Source organism: Chiloscyllium plagiosum, unplaced genomic scaffold, assembly GCF_037043375.1.
Source record: "Chiloscyllium plagiosum isolate Xiang-an unplaced genomic scaffold, Cpla_swu_hap1 HiC_scaffold_29, whole genome shotgun sequence".
In the NCBI taxonomy this organism is placed as follows: Eukaryota; Metazoa; Chordata; class Chondrichthyes; order Orectolobiformes; family Hemiscylliidae; genus Chiloscyllium; species Chiloscyllium plagiosum.
In genome coordinates this window covers 2,272,106-2,292,341 of record NW_028270167.1, presented here as the reverse complement: position 1 = coordinate 2,292,341, position 20,236 = coordinate 2,272,106, and the positions used below count along the sequence as shown (strand labels likewise).

Below are 20,236 nucleotides of genomic sequence, written 5' to 3'. Positions count from 1 at the left end.
AGATTGAGAGACCACCATCTCCAGTCACTCCAGCTCCCAATTCTGCACTTCCACCAGTTCCTCCTCGATTAGACTTGCTGCAGCATCGTTCACCCACAGTGTCCTGTGCACCTAGTCCTTGTGTTTCACCCAAGGTAAGGGACTATTCTATTCAGATAATGCTTTGTGCATTTATAGATAGTATTTCTGAGATCCGAAAACTTATTGTCACTATATCATAGTTCTGGGTATTATGAATTCTTGATTTGATCTTGTAGATAAAAATATACAACGATTCAGCCCAAAATGTGTAGATTTGGTCGAAATAGTCCGGTACAATTTTAAGCACTTGATGTATCCTTCTACATTGAAGGTTCCATGCAATGCAATAAAAGGTTACAGCAAAGGTTTTGGGAGGTAGGAGAGAAAGTTATTCACCCCACTCCCAAACTTTCTTCTTGATGAAAGCAATGCCTATCATTGTAGCTTCCCAGAGCTAATATTTCATCACAATCAAAGCACTTCTACCCTTCCTGTCTATAACTGCAAAATAGTTATCAGTAAATCCAGTATGGAATGCAGGAAGACTGAAATGAATCTGGGTTTCAACACCTTAAAGGAGGAAGAAATCGTGAGATAAACAACATGGAACTTGGGAATAAAAAAATGCTGTGGAGCAATTCAGATAGGGTGGCAACTTCTGCCCAACAGTGCTAGAGACCTGGGTTGGATTCCACCCTCTGGCGACTGGCTGTGTGGAGTTTGTACATTCTCTCTGCTTCTGCATAAGCTTCCACCAGATGCTCCAGTTTCCTCCCACATTCCCACAAAGATGTGCAGGTTAGATGGTATGGCAATGCTATATTTCCCATAATGTCCAGCAATGTGTGTATTAGGTGGATTAGCCATAGGGAATGCAGGATTACAGGGATATGGTGGAGGATGGGTCTAGGTGGGATGCTGTTTGTAGGGTCAGTGTGGACTTGATGGGCTGAATGGCCTGCTTCCACAGTGTAGGGATTCTTTGACTATATCAAATAAAATTTTGAAAAGAAGAAAGGGAAAAGAAGGGAATTTAAGGAAAGTGTGTTGGTATTATGAAAAAACTAGATTCCTTGGAAGCAGCTGTGATAGTGAAGGGATTACTTAATTTAAGATCAAGTGAAATGAAGACAGTTGGTCGCAAAATGGACCCATGAAAGCGAAGAATGGGGTAACTGTTCAATGAGATATGAACAAGCTGTCTTGGAAGAATTGAATAAAGTGAGATTTGCATTGCCCTGCTGAAGAGATAGTATAGTATTTCTGAAAGGAGAATGTGCTGTGATCACTGGTGGTTTGTGATGTGTAGGAAGTGATAGATTCACATCTAAATTGTAGCATATTGTGTTGGTGAGTCTGCAAGATAATTACAACTGTTATTCTATTTATATGAAGTAATGATGTCAAGTGGTAAGATTTATATCAACCTGTCATGAGAAAGTATCTGATTCTGAAAACTAAGTCTGGCAACCTTTTTAGTTTGTGCATGTAAGAATTTTCACATAACAATTTTAAATTACTGTTTGGCAAATTTGTTGAGTGTGCCTGCCCTCTGATTAAATAATGCTTAAGTCAGTACATGAGAGGAACAGGGAAAATATTAGAAAGGACTGGATGCTACTTATGTGCTCTGCATAAAAGTTGCCACTCTTACACATCCAGGATTCTGAAATAACTTGGGAACATTTGGGTAACTGAAGTCCTGAATCCTAAAAGAGCCACAAGCTCTTCTTTCGTTAACACAATTTGTCACTCTTGCTAATTTCATCTGGTTTAATTGTTTCCAGCATGTGTTCAGCACTTGTGTATTCAGTATTGGTGAATTATCCCATGTATGTTTATAGATAATTTTCTTATCTGGATTTTTTTTTCTCTTCACTATGATAGTTGTAATTGGAAGGTGTAGATATGCTAGGATAACGGAGAACAGAATTGTTAACATAATCAGTTGTTTTGAATACCTTAAAACAAAAATGGAAAATACTAGAGAAACTCAGCAGGTCTGGCAGCATCTGTGAAGAATGAAAGAGAGTTAATGTTTTGGATATGATATGAAACTTATTCTGAACTAAAAGGGGCTGGAAATGATGCCTTTTATGCTATAGACATAAGGGAAGGAGGACCAAGTAGAATAAGGGTGCCAGAGCAAAGGTCAAAAAGAGCACTGGTGGTGGTAAAGGGCATTTTGAAATGTGAGATAGATGTAAATGATGAGTATGAAAAGGAGAAATTAGGCCCGTACTTCTGAGAGCAAAGAGGTTGGAGTTGAGGTTGCTATACTTGATGTTGAGTCCTGAAGGCTGTAAAGGGCCTAATCAGAAAATGAGATGTTGTTCCTCCAGCTTGTGTTGAGCTTCATTGGGACACTACAACAAAGTTAGAATTTAATGTTTGCATGGGCACAAGGTAATTTATTGAAATGTCAAACCACAGGAAGGTTGGGCTCATTCTTATGGGCAGATTGGAGGTGCTCTGCAAAACAGTTATCCAATTGCCGTTTGGTCTTTCTGTAAAGAAAACTGCATTGTGAGCAGCAAATACAGTAGACTGGATTGAAAGAAGTGCAAGTAAAATACTATTTTACCTGGAAAGTGTGTAAGGGCCCTTGAACAGTGAGGAGTCAGGTGGTAAGAAACCAGAAGACAATAGAAAAAAGCAGTAAGTGGAAGAACATGAAATATGTGGGTAAGCTAGCTAGTAAAATGAAGAAGATTGTAAAAGTTTTTTTTATAAGATATAAAAAGTAAGAGAGAGGTAAAATTGGACATTGGACTGCTGGAAAAGTAAGCTGGAGGAGTAATAATAGGGGACAAATAAGTGTTAGAGGAACTGATTAGATAGTTTGCATCAGTCTTCACAGTGGACAACACCAGGAGTATACCAGAACTTTGAGAGTCAGGGAGCAGAGGTGACTCCAGTGGTTATCACAAAGAAGCTGCAAGGTCTGAAGTTGGATAAGTCACTTGGATCATTGGACTAACCCAGGGATTTGAACAAGATAGTTGAGATTACGGAGGCATTGGTGATAATCTTCCAGGAATCATGAGTCTCAGAGGTTAGGAAAATGGCTAATGTAACACCTCTGTTTAAGAAGCGAAGGAGGCAGAGGATGGGAAATTGTAGGCTAGTTAGCCTGAGATTGGTCGTTGTTAAGATTTTAGAGTCCATTATTAAGGATGAGATTGCAGACTGCTCGGAAGTGCATGGTAAAATAGGGCTGAGTCAGCATAGTTTTGTTAAGGGAGCTCATGCCTGACAAATCTTCCAGATGTTTTGATCAGAAGTCACACGACACCTAAGGTTATAATCCAATAGGTTTATTTGAAATCGCAAACTTTTGGAACGCTGTCCCTAATCAGATGAAGTGACTTCACCTGACGAAGGAGCAGTGCTCTGAATGCATGTGATTTCAAATAAACCTGTTGGACTACCATCTGGTGTTGTGTGACTTCTGACCTTGTCCATCCCAGTCCAACACTGGCACCTCCATATCAGAATTATTTGAGGAGGTAAAGGGCAAGCTAGAGAAAAGAGACCCAGTGGACGTGATCAGCTTGGATTTCCACCTTTGACAAAGTGCCACACAGGAGACTGCTAAATAAGATAATGGCCGATGGTTTTAGGGGCAAGGTCCTGGAAGAGGATTGGCTGACTGGCAGAAGGCAGAGAATGGGGATAAAAAACAGTTTTTCAAGAAAGCAGCGAATGAGTAGTGAAGTTCCACAGGGGTCTGTGTTGGGGGTACAATTATTTATATTATGTATGAACGATCTGAATGAAGTAGCTGAGGGCATTGTTGCTATGTTTGCAGATGATACTAAAGACAGTTGGAGGTACAGGTAGTGTTGTGAAGGCTGCAGAAGGACTTTGACAGGCTAGTAGAGTGGGCAAAGAAGTAGCAGGCCATAATATGGGCAAGTGTGAGGTTATGCACTTTGATAGAAAGAATAGAGGCATAGACTATATTCTAAACCGGGAAAGGCTTCAGAAATCTGAAGCTCAAAGAGCCTTGGGAGTCCTTGTTCAGGATTCTGTTAAGGTTAACATGCAGATTCATTTGGCAGTTAGGAGGTAAATACAACGTTAGTATTCATTTTGAGAGGATTGGAATACAACTGCAGGGATTTACTCCTGAGGCTGTGTAAGGCTCTGGTGAGATCAGTTTGGAACATTGTGAGCAGTTTTGGCCCCATATCGAAAGAGGGATGTGCTGGCTTTGGAGGGGTTCCAGAGGTGGGATACAAGAACAGTCCTGGGAATGAAGGGCTTGTCATTTGAGGAGCAGTGGATGACTCTGGGTCTGTATTTGATGGAGTTCTGAAGGATCGGGCATCTCTTTGAAATGTACAGGATACTGAGAGGTCTGAATAGATTGGACGTGGAGAAAATGTTTCCACTTGGAGGAGAAACAAACTAAGACCTGAAGGCACATTCTCAGAGAGAAGGGCTGAAACTTTGGAACTGAGGTGAGAAGGAATTTCTTCTGTCAGACGGTTGTAAACCTGTAGAAGTTATTGCTGCAGAGTGCTGAGGAGGTCAACTCGTTGAGGGTATTTACGACAGTGATAAATAAGGTCTTGATTAATCATGGGATCAAGGGTTACAGGGAGAAGGCAGGAGAATGGGGTTGAGAAACCTATTAGCCATGATCGAATGGTGGAGTAGAGTCTATGGACCAAATAGTCTAATTCTGCTCCTATGGTCTGATGGTAAAAGAGCAAGTCTGACATCATCTGTGATTGTGTGAGAAGGTGTCATGGAGAGTGAGGAATTGTTAGGAGTGATGGAGGAGTGAACCAGGGGAGAGAATGGCCTCTGTTGACCATCCCTTCTGGAAGAACAGCACTTTCTGGTTCGACACTTAACAGCCTTCAGGACTCAACACTGGGTTCAGCAATATTGAAGTATGACATCTTTACTCCAGTTTGAGCACAACAAAATGTCAACTCTTTCCTTACATCTTTGGGGCCTTGTTGTCTTTGCTCTCAGCAGAGCAAATCTAATTCATCCTTTTCACATATACCTTTACACTTTCTTCAGATTTCTCTCTCTCCTTTTATCTCCCTTTATCTTTTGCTATGGGCACCCTCACTATCCATTCCACTTGTTCCTCCTCCACCACTATCAACAACATAAAGACCACTATTTCCATCGCCTATCATGTCTGAAGAAGACTCACATCAGACTCAATGCTAACCCTGCTTCTGTCTCCACAGATGCTTCCAGTGCAGCACTCAATGCCAAGTTTCTGCAGCATTTTCTGTTTTATTTTTTAGATTCTCAGCATCAGTAGTATTTTGCTTTCATTTACGCTGAATACCTTGATCAAGGGTAAATAAATAATTTCACCAGAGGTGTAACGTTTAAATTAAACTTGAATTCTGGAACTTCTGGAACATACAAGGTGTAGATTGTTGCTTCTCCTAAGTTTTTAAAGTCTTTCTCGCTGTATGTGGGTGTTGCTGGAAAGTGACATTTATTGCCCATTCTAGTTGTCTTATAAAACTATTATACATTGAATAAATGTGATATTGGTAGGTATTTCATTTATCCTAGACCACACAAGTATATGAGATCTACAGCACAGAAGCAGGCCATTTGTTCCACCATTTCATGCTGGTGTTTATGGTCCACTTGAGTACCCTTCTAATCTATCTTCGTCCAATCTATCATCATAACCCTGTTCTCTTCCTCATTTGATTGTCTAGCTTTTCCTTAATACCATCTATTCTATTCACTTCAACCATTCCTTGTGTAGCGTGTTCCACATTCTCACCAATTTTTGAGCAGAAAAATTTCTTCTGAATTCTCTGTTTGATTTATTTGTGATTACCTTAAATTGGTGGTCTCCGGAAATGTTCTTCACAGGATGAAACATTCTCTCTGTGGTTGTGGTTCTGTTCGCCGAGCTGGAAGTTTTTGTTGCAAACGTTTCGTCCCCTGGCTAGGCGACATCATCAGTGCTTGGGAGCCTCCTGCGAAGCGTTTCTTTGATGTTTCCTCCGGTGTTTATAGTGGTCTGTCCCTGCCGCTTCCGATTGTCAGTTTCAGCTGTCCGCTGTAGTGGTTGGTATATTGGGTCCAGGTCGAATCTTCGCACAAACTTTGAATTCTCTCTGTGCATCACTTGACAAATATCTTTCATAATTTCAGCTACCTTTTATTAGGTCAACCTGTTGGGGAGTTGTTCAAATCCATTATTAAGGGAATGATAACAGGACATTTGGAAAGTTAAAATGCAATCTGCCAGAGTCAGCATGGTTTATGAAAGATAAATCACACTGAGTAATTTGCTGTTCTTTGAGGATAAAACAAGCAATATAGATACTGGAGATCTTGTTGTGGACTTTCAGAAAGCATTGGATGAGGTGCTGCACAAAAGGTTGATATACAAAATGAGAATACTTGGGGATGGGATAATGTATTAGCTTGGATGGAAGATTGGCTAACCAACATTAACTAGAAAATCAGGATTACTGGTTGGCAAACTGTAAATAGTGGGGTGCCACAGGAATTGGTCCTCAAATATTTACAATTCATGTTAATGACTTGGATGTAGGGATAGAAAATACTGTAGCCAAATTTGTAGATAACACTTAAAGTAGGTGGGAAAGTAAGTTGTGATGAAAAAAGTATTAAATTTATGCATGTTTATGAAAAATTTAGGTGAATGCACCAAAATTTAGCAGATGAAGTTGAAAATAAATAGATGTGAGGTAATCCATTTTGGTCAGAGGAATAAAGACAACATTATCGAAATGGAGAGAAACGTCAGAGTGCTTTGGTTCAGAGAGATCTGGGTTTCCTCATGTATGAATCACAGAAAACTAGTTGCAGGTGCACCCAATATGCAAGAATTGCAGGTAAATGCAATTTTGGTATTTATTGCTAAAGGAATAAAGAATAAAAGTAGGAAAATGTTGCTCTGACTGTACAAAGGCACATAATTTTGGTCCTCTTCAAGAGGGATGTAGTTGCATTGGAGGCAGTTCAGAGAAGGTTCACTCAATTCTAGAGATGAGGGGTGTGTCTTATAAAGAGAGATTGAGCAGTTTAGGCCGATAAAGTCTGGAGTATGTGATTTATTGTCACTTACATTTTAGAGAATAATGCAGTAGAATATAATGAAAAACTTCAACAGTCGCCACAATCCGGTACCATATTGAATAGCTTAAGAAGAAAAAGGATAAAAGATATAACAGAAAGAGAGTCCTGAGCTGTAAGCCAGATCACCATGATACCTGTGCCTCCACCCCTCCTCCTCCACCTGCGCTGGACCCAACATTGGAGTCACCAGTCTTTAAGTGCCATCTCTTTGTCACTGGGCCCACCTTGCTGAATCCACACTTGCCCCACAGTCAGGAGTCCCCAACTCTGCTGCTGCCTCAATGATAGGAATCTCTACTTTGGGCATACCTAGCTGCTGCTGCCTTGTCAATGCCAGGAGTCACCTCTCTGGGCCTAGTACAACCAGGGGTCCTGTCCTCAAGTGCCAGACCAAGCTACTGCTAACCTCCAAGATGTTACTTTGTCAGTGCTGCCATTTTAAAACATCTGCTGCCACCACTGCCTCTGATCTGTGGAGGAGCTTTATTGTCGCTGGCCTCAAATGTCGGGAGGATAACGCCCTTGCTGCTCCTGCTGAAACCACCTCCAGTCGCTGTGAGGAACTATGTCCGCCACTGCCTCCGACCACTGGGGGGAGCCGCCATTCCATGCATGACCCACTCAAGTTGCCATACTGATGTCACCCACTAACCCACTGTAAAGAGAAAAAAATTAGATTAGATTACATTACAGTGTGGAAACAGGCCCTTCGGCCCAAAAAGTCCACACCGACCCACCGAAGCGCAACCCACCCATACATTTACCCCTTACCTAACACTACGGGCAATTTAGCATGGCCAATTCACCTGACCTGCACATCTTTGGACTGTGGGAGGAAACCGGAGCACCCGGAGGAAACCCACGCAGACACGGGGAGAATGTGCAAACTCCACACAGTCAGTCGCCTGAGGCGGGAATTGAACCCGGGTCTCTGGCGCTGTGAGGCAGCAGTACTAACCACTGTGCCACCGTACCGCCCACTGAAAGACAAAGAGTAGGAGTAAAAATAGAAAGAATGTGGACGAGCCCCAGGTAGAAACCGCACACAGCCCTGCTACTCTGCTGCCATTTTGAATATTGTTCAGAAGAATGAGAGGAGTTTTAATGAGACATATGGGATATTAAAGGAGATTTACACACATATGGAGAATGGACACTTCCTCATTTGGTGTGTCGAGGTCACAGTTTTAGGACAAAGGGTAGCAGATTTAAAACAGATGAGAAATCACTTCTCTCAAACGGTTGTGAATTTGTGGAATTCACTCCCCAAAGTGTGGTGGATGCTAAAACTTGACTAAATTTAAAAAGGAGATAGATAAATTTTCAATTTGTAATGGATTGAAGGCTTATGGAAAGTGGGCAGGAAAACAGAGTTGAGGCTGAGAAAAGATCAATCATGTATGGATTGAATGGTGAAGCAGGCTCAGGGCTAAATTGCCTACTCCTAGTTCTTACATTCTAGAATAGAAGGGTTTGAACTCCAAAGGAAGAGGTGTTGGCAATTCTGGAAAGTGTGAAAATAGATAAACCCCCTGGGCCTGATGGGATTTATCCTGAGATTCTCTGGGAAGCTAGAGAGGAGATTGCAGAGCCTTTGGCTTTGATCTTGTTGTCGTTATTGTCTACAGGAGTAGTGCCAGAAGACTGGAGGATAGCAAATGTTATCCCCTTCTTCAAGAAGGGGCGTAGAGACAACCCTGGTGATTACAGACCAGTGAGCCTTACTTTGGTTGTGGGTTAAAAGTTGGAATGGATTATCAGAGGTAGGATTTATAATCATCTAGAAAAGAATAATTTAATTATGGATAGTCAACATGGTTTTGTGGAGGGTAGGTCATGCCTCACAAACCTTAGTGAGTTCTTTGAGAAGGTGACCAAACAGGCGGATGAGGGTAAAGTGGTTGATGTTGTGTATATGGATTTCAGTAAGGCATTTGATAAGGTTCCCCACGGTATGCTATTGCACAAAATACAGAGGCATGGGATGGAGGGTGATTTAGTGGTTTGGATCAGAAATTGGCTAACTGTAAGAAGACAGAGGGTGGTGGTTGATGGGAAATGTTCATCCTGGAGTTCAGTTACTAGTGGTGTACCGCAAGGATCTGTTTTGGAGCCACTTAGAGTCATAGAGTTGTATAGCACGGAAATAGACCCTTCGGTCCACCTCGTCCACGCCAACCAGATATCCCAACCTAATCTAGTCTTACTCGCAAGCACCCGGCCCATATCCCTCCAAACCCTTCCTGTTCATGTACCCATCCAGATGCCTTTTAAATGTTACAATTGTATCAGCCTCCACCACTTCCTCTGGCAGCTCCTTCCATACACGTACCACCCTCTGTGTGAAAAGGTTGACCTTTAGGTCTCTTTTATATCTTTCCCCTCTCACTCTAAACTTATGTCCTCTAGTTCTGGTCTCCCCCACCCCAGGGAAAAAACTTTGTGTATTTATCCTATCCATCCCCCGTCATGATATTATAAGCCTCTGAGGTCACCCCTCAGCCTTGGACACTCCAGGGAAAACCGCCCCAGCCTATTCAGCCTTTCGTATCGCTCAAATCCTCTAAACCTGGCAACATGATTGTGAATCTTTTCTGAACCCTTTTAAGTTTCACAATATCCTTCCAATAGGAAGGAGACCAGAATTGCACGCAATATTCCAACAGTGGCCTAACCAATGCTCTGTACCCTTTTAAGTGGTGGAGGCTGCAACATGACCTCCCAACTCCTGTACTCAATACACAGACTAACAAAGGAAAGCAGACCAAATGCTTCCTTCACTATTCTATCTACCTGCGACTCTACTTTCAAGGCACTATGAACCTGCACTTCAAGGCCTCCGATGCTCCAGGGAATACAGCCCTAGCCTATTCAGCCTCTCCCTATAGCTCCAATCCTCCAAATCTGACAGCATCCTTGTAAATCTTTTCTGAACCCTTTCAAGTTTCACAACATCCTTTGATAGGAAGATCAGAATTGAACGCAATATTCCAACAGTGGCCTAACCAATGTCCTGTACAAGTGCAACATGACCTCCCAACTCCTGAACTCAATATCACCAAATCATACAAATATCTCAGCAAGGAGCCCAGTAATCACATCCCTAGCTTCCCACAAAGTTCAGGGATACATCTGATCAGATCCCAGGGATTTATCCATTTTCACAGGTTAGTGGTCTAACTAATGTCCTGTACAGCCGCAACATGACCTCCAACTCCTGGACTCAGTATTCTGACCAATAAAGGAAAGCATACCAAACGCTGTCTTCACTATCTTATCTACCTGCAACTGCACTTTCAAGGAGCTATGAACTTGCACTCCAAGGTCTCTTTGTTCAGCAACACTCCCTGGGACTTTACTATTAAGTGTATAGGTTTGCTAAGATTTGCTTCCCCAAAATGCAGCACCTCGCATTTATCTAACTTAAACTCCATTTGCCACTCTTCAGCCCATCGGCCCATCTGATCAAGATCCCATTGTAATCTGAGGTAACCTTCTTCACTGTTCACTACACCTCCAATTTTCTGCCACTACTATTTGTCATTTTCATAAATGACCTGGATGAGAGGGTAGAAGGATGGTTTAGTAAATTTGCGGATAGCACTAAAGTTGGTGAAGTTGTGGACACTACGGAAGGATGTTGCAGGTTACAGAGGGATATAAATAAGTTGCAGAGCTAGGCTGAGGGGGCAAGTGGCAAATGGGGTTTAATGCGGAAAAGTGTGAGGTGATTCATTTTGGAAGGAGTAACAGGAATACAGAGTACTAGGCTAATGGTAATATTCTTGATAGTGTGGATGAACAGAGAGATCTCTGTATCCATGTGCGTAGATCCCTGAAAGTTGCCACCCAAGTTGATAGAGTTGTTAAGAAGGCGTACGGTGTGATACTTTTAGTGGTAGAGGGGTTTAGTTTTGGAGACATGAGGCCATGTTGCAGCTGTACAAAACTCTGGTGTGGCCGCACCTGGAGTATTGTGTACAGTTCTAGTCACCACACTATAGGAAGGATGTGGAAGCTTTGGAAAGGGTGCAGAGGAGATTTACTAGGATGTTGCCTGGTATGGGAGGGAGGTCTTATGAGCAAAGGCTGTTTTCGATGGAGAGAAAAAGGTGGACAGGTGACTTAATTGAGACATATAAGATAATCAGACGGTTAGATTAGTGATAGCCTTTTTCCTCAGATGGTGATGGCTAGTATGAAGGATGTAGCTTTAAATTGAGGGGTGATAGAGATAGGACAGATGTCAGAGGTAGTTTCTTTATTCAGAGTAGTAATGGTGTGGAACGGCCTGCTTGTAACGCTAGTAGACTTGCCAACTTTAAAGGCGTTTAAATGGTCACTGGATAAACATATGGATGACAATGGAATAGTGTAGGTTACGTGGGCTTCAGATTGGCTTTACAGGTCAGTGCAACATCGAGGGCCGAAGGGCCTGTACTACGCTGTAATGTTCTATGTTCTGTTTTCAAGGGAGAGAGATCTAGGCTGTCAGTTCTTGTTTTCTTCTTTTTAATGGCCTTGCTAACTTGTGACAACTTTCAGTAATTGGGAAGTATTGGTATTCCTATCCCCTTTACTAGGTCAACACTCGACTCAGCTTTCTGCACCGACAGACCATTGCTGAACCAGATTGTTTTCACTACATTTGACTTTGCAATGCTATTTCACAAACCGACCTCTTATTTCAAATTTCATTTTAAAATAAACTTGAGTTCTCAGGCTACCGTGTTGGTCTTTGAACTTTCTTATTCTAGTTCTCTAATATTATCATTATACAACTGAACTTCTATTTGAACAACATCTGACCAGCTCACAATTTGATCCAGATTCTTGACATTATTATATTCTATGATATGAAGCGCAGAACAGACTCAATGGACTGAAATGGTCTAATTCTTCTCCTATATCCTATGGTCTTGTAAGGTGTTCAGTAGTATTCTTGAGCAGTTTTAAAATAGATGTTGGAACTGCATGGTGTCATTTTTAGCTTTTGTTTAGCGCAGGAAATTTAGTTGGACAATGCATCCTCATAAACTTTTGTCGCAGGATAAATCTACAGTTGCAATGTGTAATTGGACACTTGCTCACATGGTTCAATTTCAAGGGAACTTGAAAAGATTATGATGTGTTCAGAATAGATTTAGTAAGCTGATGGTTCTTGGCCATTCAGTGTATGACCATTCTAGTTTTCTAGAAATCTGTATCAAGTTTAGCAAGCAACCTGATTTACATTTGATCAATTTAAGGAAGAGCTTCTGAACCAGTCTGCTATTACATTTCTGGTTTGTCAAGAGTGAAGGTGACCATTTATTTACAAATTTGCTGTGAACTGAGGATTGGGGTTGAATATTGAAACACATTTTAAAAAGACCCTAGCAGCCACAGTATTTATTCCATTTCCTTCTGATGGGTCCAGAATTTAAAGAAGCTCATTCTAAGCTACTGTGACAACCTGCTGCCCAATTTTTATGGCTTTTATTTGATAAACGCCAGTACATATTTTATAACATTGAAGCATGATGGTAAAAATTCAAATATCTAAAATTTATGTGTAATGTTTTCTGAACCTTTAGTTTCTAAACAGAGGTTTGGCTCAAAACGTTAACTTTTTTTCCCAATAGCTGCCAGACCTGCTGAGTTTTCTCAGCAATTTCTATTTTTGTTTCAGGTCTTCAGCATCCACCATTTTTTGTTTTCTATGACTCAAGATATTGTTGTTTGGTTATCTTCAACTAGCGAATGAGCAAAATTCACTTTTCCCTACCATGTTTAAAATGTGTATTTTTATATTTCTTTAATACCATTTAGACAATTTCAAAGCATATTTAGAATATAAGCAGCGAAAGCTAAAATATCTACATTTGCAACTGTCATCTGTTTGTAATTGTTGTTGCTTTTCAGTCAACTCATTGCTAAACCTTTGCATGGTGAGAATAAACATTTAATTTTTCATGTACTTTAAAACAAATATGATATGTATAGATTTGGTGTTTTGAGTATTATTTTTCTTCTACAGACTTCTTCTGGTGGCCTGCATAAACAAGACAAACCTTTACCTGTTCCTCCAACTCATCGAGATCTTCCGCCTCCCCCACCTGAGCGACACCCATCTGCAAGTGTTGATTCTCGAATGCAGAGGCGGCCTTTACCGAGCACACCAAATGACCTCCTACCACGAGACAAGCCACCTCTTGTACCGCCAAACCGACCTGGAGAAACCTGGCATATACGATCTCAGGCAGCTAAAACACCAGTCCAGACGCTTAATTCGGGGGATAGATGGACAGGTCGAGAATTATCCAACAGGCACTCGTTGCCTTTAGCATTGTCATCTCAGATGGATACCAGGACAGAGGCGGTTAGACATAGCAGTTCACTTGGGCTTGATAATGCAGTGGTGAGAATTACAATGGCATAATTTCATTTAACTTTGTTAGAGTTGGATACTTTGCAGTGCAGATCTTTGATTAACTTCAACAGTAACACTGCTGCCTCACAACGCCAGGGACCCGGGTTCAATTTCTACCTCAGCTGACTGTCTGTGTGGAGTTTGCAGGTTCTCCCCGTGTCCGCGTGGGTTCCCTCCGGATGCTACGGTTTCCTCCCGCAATCCAAAGCTGTGCAGGTTAGGTGAATTGACCATGCTAAATTGCCCATAGTCTTCTGGAATGTGTAGATTAGGTCATTAGTCAGGGGTAAATGTATATGATGGGGACAGGGGAATGGGGTGGGTTGCTCTTCGGAGGGTTGATGTGGACTTGTTGGGCTGAAAGGCCTGTTTCCACACTGTAGGGATTCTAAAAAAAAAGTTCTTTAATTAACTGAAGTAACCAATTTGACATTTCGGGCAAAAGCCCTTCATCAGGAATGAGGCTGGGAGCCTCGGGGGTGGAGAGATAAATGGAAGGAGTGGGGTGAGGTTGGAGGAAAGGTAACTGAGAGTGCAATAGGTGGATGGAGGTGGGGATGAAAGTGATAGATTGGAGAGGACGCTCTGTCAGGTCCATATCCCTTAACAACCCACCCTCCCCTCCTGGCACCTTCCCCTGCCACTGCAGGAATTGCTAAAGCTGCCCCCACATCTCCCTCCTCACCTCCGTCACAGGCCCCAAAGGAGCCTTCCACATCCATCAAAGTTTCACCTGCACTTCCACACATGTCAATCACTGTATCTGCTGTTCCCGATGTGGTCTACTTTACACTGGGGAGACTGGACGCCTATTCACAGAGCGCTTCAGAGAACATCTCTGGGACACCCGCACCAATCAACCCTACCGCCACATGGCTGAATGTTTCAACTCACCCTCCCACTCTGCTGAGCAAATGCAGGTCCTGGGCCTTCTCCATTGCCATTCCCTTACCACCCGACGCCTGGAGGAAGAACACCTCATATTGTGCCTCAGGATCCTTCAACCCCAGGGCATCAATGTGGACTTCACCAGTTTCCTCATTTCCCCTCTCCCCACCTTACCCCAGTTCCAACCTTCCAGCTCAGCACTGTCCTCATGACCTGTCCCATCTGTCAACCTTCCTTCCCACCTATCTGCTCCACCCTCCCCTCCGAACTATCACCTTCATCCCCACCTACATCGACCTATTGCAATCTCAGCTACCTTTCCCCCAGCTGCACCCCCTCCCATTTATCTCTCCACCCCCAAGGCTTCCAGCCTGATGAAGGGCTTTTGCCTGAAACATTGATTTTCCTGCTCCTCGGATGCTGCCTGACCTGCTGTGCTTTTCCAGCACCACTCTAATCTTGACTCTGATCTCCAGCATCTGCAGTACTCACTTTTGCCCTGAAGTAACCAGATGTTTGATGCAAGTTTCTGTTTTATGATGGGGGTTATAGGTTTTTATTTAGCCATTTCATCAAATAAGCAATAGTTAATGTCATTCTAATTTACATCAGTGACTTGGATTCAGAAACTCAAATTTAGTCAAACTTTAACAAACTGTATGGTGCAGTGAAATCCAAGAAGGATTCACAAGTGAGTTAGACAATCTGCAAGTGGGTGGATCAATGGCAGATGATGTTTAAAATACTGCACTTTGAAATTGAAAATAAAGTGACACAAATGCATCATGAGTAACAGTGAAATAACGAAGTTGAACATCTATTAAATATCACCATTTAAAAGATAATTATAGCTGGAGAAGGCCATAGTGTTAAGAGATCCTGAAATCGAAACCAAGCTAAAGCAGCTGTCACCAAAACAAGCGTGTGAGAATGCAAATCAGTAAAAATGTGGTCAGACTGTCCAGTACTCTCATCATGCTACATTCTGACCACGATGTCCGATCGCCAAAACACAAGGGACACATTTAAGTGTAGGATTCCCAGTGCGTAAGGATGAATTCGGACATTATGACCTCAAAAACAAGCATCAGGAAGATGTTTTTAGAGACATACAATAACGCGTTCTCCTCTTGAGCTTTTCTCGAAGACTGCTTTTCCATTTTCATGAACTCATCTTTTAGGTGATGCCATCATGTAGCAACCATACCATCTGTACAATTATTGACATATGGGGTATCTGGACTTGCAGAATTAAAATAATTCATCAATATCCTCAATGCTGATCAGCTTATAGCCACTGTACACAAGGGAAGCATTAATTTCTCAGCCATCATATTTAAATTCTCTCTTCTCTGTCTTTGTGACCACACCCCCTCACCTCGTGCGACCTTCTCTCTCTTGTATTTCTCCTCTTTCAGCTTTTTTCTTCTCTCCAGATCTCTTGTAGCACATTTCTTCCCCCCCCCCACACTTCCTGTGCACCCCCTGCATACATACACACACACACCTCTTTCAGCTCATAGCCCTTCAGCTGCCTCTTTTTCTATCCCACTCTTCTTGAAGCCTCCTTCTTTTCCACCCTTCCCTTGCAGCTTCCTTCTCCCCTCTCTCACACCTCATAGCTTGCTGCTCCCTTCTCTCACTGCCTTTTTGCCACTGCATTCCTCTTGCAGCTTAGCTTCCTTTTCCCTCTCCTCTCTCCCAACCCTTTTGCAGCCTCCTCTCTTTTTCCATTGTCTCTCTCTAACTCTCTCTTCTCCAAGGCCTCCCTCCCACATATACCAACATTCAAATCGACACGGCGCGTGCGCGTGCACACACACTCACTCTCGCGCTATCTCTCTCCCTCTCTCTCTCTTTGAGTGCAACAAACAAAACTGGGTCCAACACAAGTTCCTTTCAGCATCAGCAATAGATTGTGCTTGCAAAACCTGTCCCCTCCATGGCTAAAGGCAACTCTGAACCCCAAACCCCAACTGCTGGCTTTTTCTTTACCCAACACTCAGCCCTTGCCCTGATAAAACTCTGCCCAGCAACTCTTTCAATGTCATTGCTGACTTTCCTAATTGTTTATTGCTTCTCTGATCACATGCTGTTTCTTTCCTGTGTTTGGTATTGCCGCATTTACTAATGTGCCTATTAGCTGCAAGTTTAGGGGATAGTCAGCCTGTGATTGAAGAAGCAGCATCTTAACATTCCCTTCCATTCTTTTCATGAGATGACTCATTTCTTGAGTGATTGTTTGTAGACCATGTTCAGCGGTAGATTGGCACACAGACGCCATGTATTTTGAGCATTGTAAGATATCAAACAATGAGCCGATAGATAATCTAGAAACTTGCGGACAATTAAATTGCCTAAGAAAATATAGGTTCAGACCGAAAAAATGAAGTTTGGATTGATGTCAAGAAGCTCTTTCTATAAGGGATTGAAATGCATTAAATAAGTTCTTACTTTATAACAGAGATCAAACCATAGAATTATTTAAGAAACAGCAATGTGAGGAGTGTCATTTCGGAAAGACAAATCAGGGCAAGACTTATCCACTTAATGGCATGGTCTGGGAGTGTTGCCAAGCAGAAAGACCTTGAGGTGCAGGTTCATCGTTCTTCAAAGTGAAGTCGCAGGTAGACAGGGTGGTGAAGAAAGCACTGTATGGTATGCTTGCCTTTTTTGGTCAGTGGATTGAGTTTAGGAGTTGGGATGTCATGATGTGGCTGTACAGGACATTGGTTAGGCCACTTTTGGAATGCCGCATTCTGTTCTGGTCTTCCTGCTATAGAAAAGATGTTCTGAAACTTGAAAGGGTTCAGAAAAGATTTACAAGGATGTTGCTGAGACTAGAGGGTATCAGCCACAGGGAGAGGCTGAATAGCTGGAACTGTTCTCCCTGGAGCATTAGAAGCGGCAGGATGACTTATAGAAGTTTATAAAATCATGAGGGGCATGGACAGCATAAATAGACAAGTCTTTTCCCTAGGGATGGGTGAGTTCAGAACTAGAGGGCATAGGTTTATGTGAGAGGGGAAAGATTTAAAAGGGATCTGAGGGGCTACTTTTTCACAGAGAGGGTGGTGCATGTATGGAATGAGCTGCCAGAGGAAGTGATAGAGGCTGGTATAATTCCAACATTTAAAAGACATCTGGATCCAGATATGAATAAGAAGAGTATAGAACGATATGGAGCAAATGCTGGCAAATGGGACTTAATTATTTTAGGATATCTGATCAGCATGGATGAGTTGGACTGAAGGGTTTGTTTCTGTGCTGTACAACTCAATAATCCTACAATTAGTCCCTGCAGCATATCAATTTCAGTGGGGTCGCTCGGGATGGATCAGTAAAAACATACCATGTCCTTCCCCAGCTAGAATTATCTTTTAAATGGTGATATTTAATAGATGTTCAAATTACTGGAACTGAAATCAATGCATGAACAGAGGTGCAAGTTACCTTATCCAAATGCATGATTTGAATGCCACACTAAGTTACTTAGATAGTAGCTTGCAGGATAAAACAAAAGCTACCGCCTTGGGCAACAGTCTGTGTGGGGTTTGCACATTCTCCCTGTGTCTGCGTGGGTTTCCTCCGGGTGTTCCGGTTTCCTCCCACAATCCAAAGATGTGCAGGTCAGGTGAATTGGCCATGTTAAATTGCCCATATTGTTGGGTACTTTAGTCAGGATAAATATAGAGTAGGGGAATGGGTGTGGGTGGGTTACTCTTCAGAGGGTTGATGTGAACTTGCTGGGCCGAAGAGCCTGTTTCCATACTGAAGGGAATCTAATCTAATCTAAAAGCCATAGTGTTATGATAAGTTTCTTCACTGATTTGGGATCTTTGAGAAAATGAAAGCAGGGCCAGAGGAAGCACATAGTCTGAGGAAACCATGATATGTGTGTGCGCAGGATTTTAGCAGTTTCCACACTTTATCTGCTAAAATTAATTCACAGCTTGACTTAGGTTCTTGTATACACATCCAAATTTATATATAACTCACCTACTTTATGCTGATTTTTAGAAAAATTTCATTTTTAAATTGCTATTCCTTACATAATATCTTTTGATTATTGCAGGCTTTCTGTGGTGCCTTGAGTGATGGCTCAGAGTACGAGACCTCCAAAGTGAAATCCTCCACATCAGCAAGTACCATCTACTCTCTTGCTTCACGGTATGTAAAGTTCTGCATTGTGAATGTTGCATAGGGGTTGAGCATCAGTGACGGTTTACATCATCTGCAATAAAGCCTGTATAAGGAAGTGAATAGCTTTACATATACACAATGCATCGATGACCTGTTGCATGATACAATCACAGTTTTCTTTTACGTGATTTGCTATGTCATTATTAACTGAGATGGCAATATCAGTTGTGTTTGTCTCTGGTATTGTAGGGAGTGAGGGATTAACAAATTTACTCTGTGCTACAGTTACAGTTCAAGGGCACTGTCAAACCTAAGTGGTCATTATTAATGAATAGAACATGGATAGGTTTTTGATTGGAGGTTGGAGGTGGGGTACCCACTGGCAGTCACTCAGTTTCTTGCCAAATATCCACATCCATATTTTCAAATAAAAGTAACTGGATAGTGGTTAAGAATTGGATCTGCACCATTTTCCACTGTAACAAACTTTTCCCTTTTTAGTTTAGGATTTGCTTTAAACATGACTTTTTTTAAAAAAAAACAAAGCATCTTAGTCATCCTAACCCTTCAGCTAGAAGTTGTGACATATGGAGCTTGATGTGGAAGAGACAATTTTTTTCAAAGGTGAATGTCACCAAGTACACTGTCTAAATTGTAAAGATAGTTCTCTGCTAGAAAAGGCTCTGTGTTCACCATTATACTAACTTTATAATTTCTGTGCTCTTGGCTGCACCATTTTTGTCTCATAGAAGTGGAATACAGGGAGCCTCAAATGCACAGGCAGTTCCGAGGTAAGGTCGTGTTTGGTCATTTAAACTTTAAGGCTATAATTTAGGCACTTCATCTGGCAAATGTCAGGTAGTTGACTGAAGTTATGTAGTAACTGGCAGTAACTATTGAAATAATCAACAAGTTACCTATACAAAAGAAAAAAAATAGAAATGCAAGCAGATTCTGGATATCATGAACAATAACAGAAATTGCTAGAACAATTCAGCAGGTCTGGCAGCATCTGTGGAGAGACAGCAGTGTTAACGCTTCAGGTCCAGTGACTCTTCTTCCAGGGTTTTTTTCCACCAATTTCTGTTTTTGTAGCAAGCTGCCTGTTGCCTGTTGTCGTTTGATAATGCAGAACTTAAATATTGCTGTAACAAAACACATTTTGTCGAAGCTTTTTATCTTGCACTCATCAGGATGACTGGTAAGAAATATCAAAGTAAGGAAAAACAACATTGAGACAGTATGAGAGGGGAATACTGATTAGTAGATACATTTCCATGGAGAAATTGGCGAAAGTAATACTATCGCCTGTTTATTAGTCTGTCTGTTTTGCACCAGTATATCTCAAAGAAATGGACCGATTTTAAAAAGGCTTTGTACACATTGTATGGCCCATGGAAGACTGATTAGTTTTTGACGATGGTTCTGGAATTTTTCAAAGGATCTGTTATCATTGTGAGATGGGATGAATTGGCTTTTTTGTGGTTTGCAGTTATAAAATTGGGAAGAAAACATAATTTGATGGAAATATGCAGGAAATCCTTCAGAAACTGTAATGAGAAACATTTTCTCTGCAACATCTTTCCTGGGGATGCATTGACTAATGGACCTAGTTTTGGAAGTACCAAAGAGGGCAGAAGAGAGAAGATGGGGAGAAAGAAGTGG

At 41.8% G+C, this 20,236-nt stretch overlaps 1 protein-coding gene across 3 annotated transcripts in view; it reads left to right on the top strand.

Annotated features, from left to right (window-relative positions):
• Nucleotides 1–20,236, top strand: part of cbl (Cbl proto-oncogene) — a 228,733-nt gene that overhangs the window by 194,475 nt on the left and 14,022 nt on the right. The window contains exons 10-13 of one of the 3 annotated variants that reach the window (XM_043677727.2): nt 3–134; nt 13,148–13,528; nt 18,504–18,598; nt 19,321–19,362. In XM_043677727.2, the coding sequence (XP_043533662.1) occupies nt 3–134; nt 13,148–13,528; nt 18,504–18,598; nt 19,321–19,362 (650 nt within the window). The remainder of the gene's footprint in view (nt 1–2; nt 135–13,147; nt 13,529–18,503; nt 18,599–19,320; nt 19,363–20,236) is intronic. The other 2 variants (XM_043677729.2, XM_043677728.2) reach the window with 2 other exon arrangements.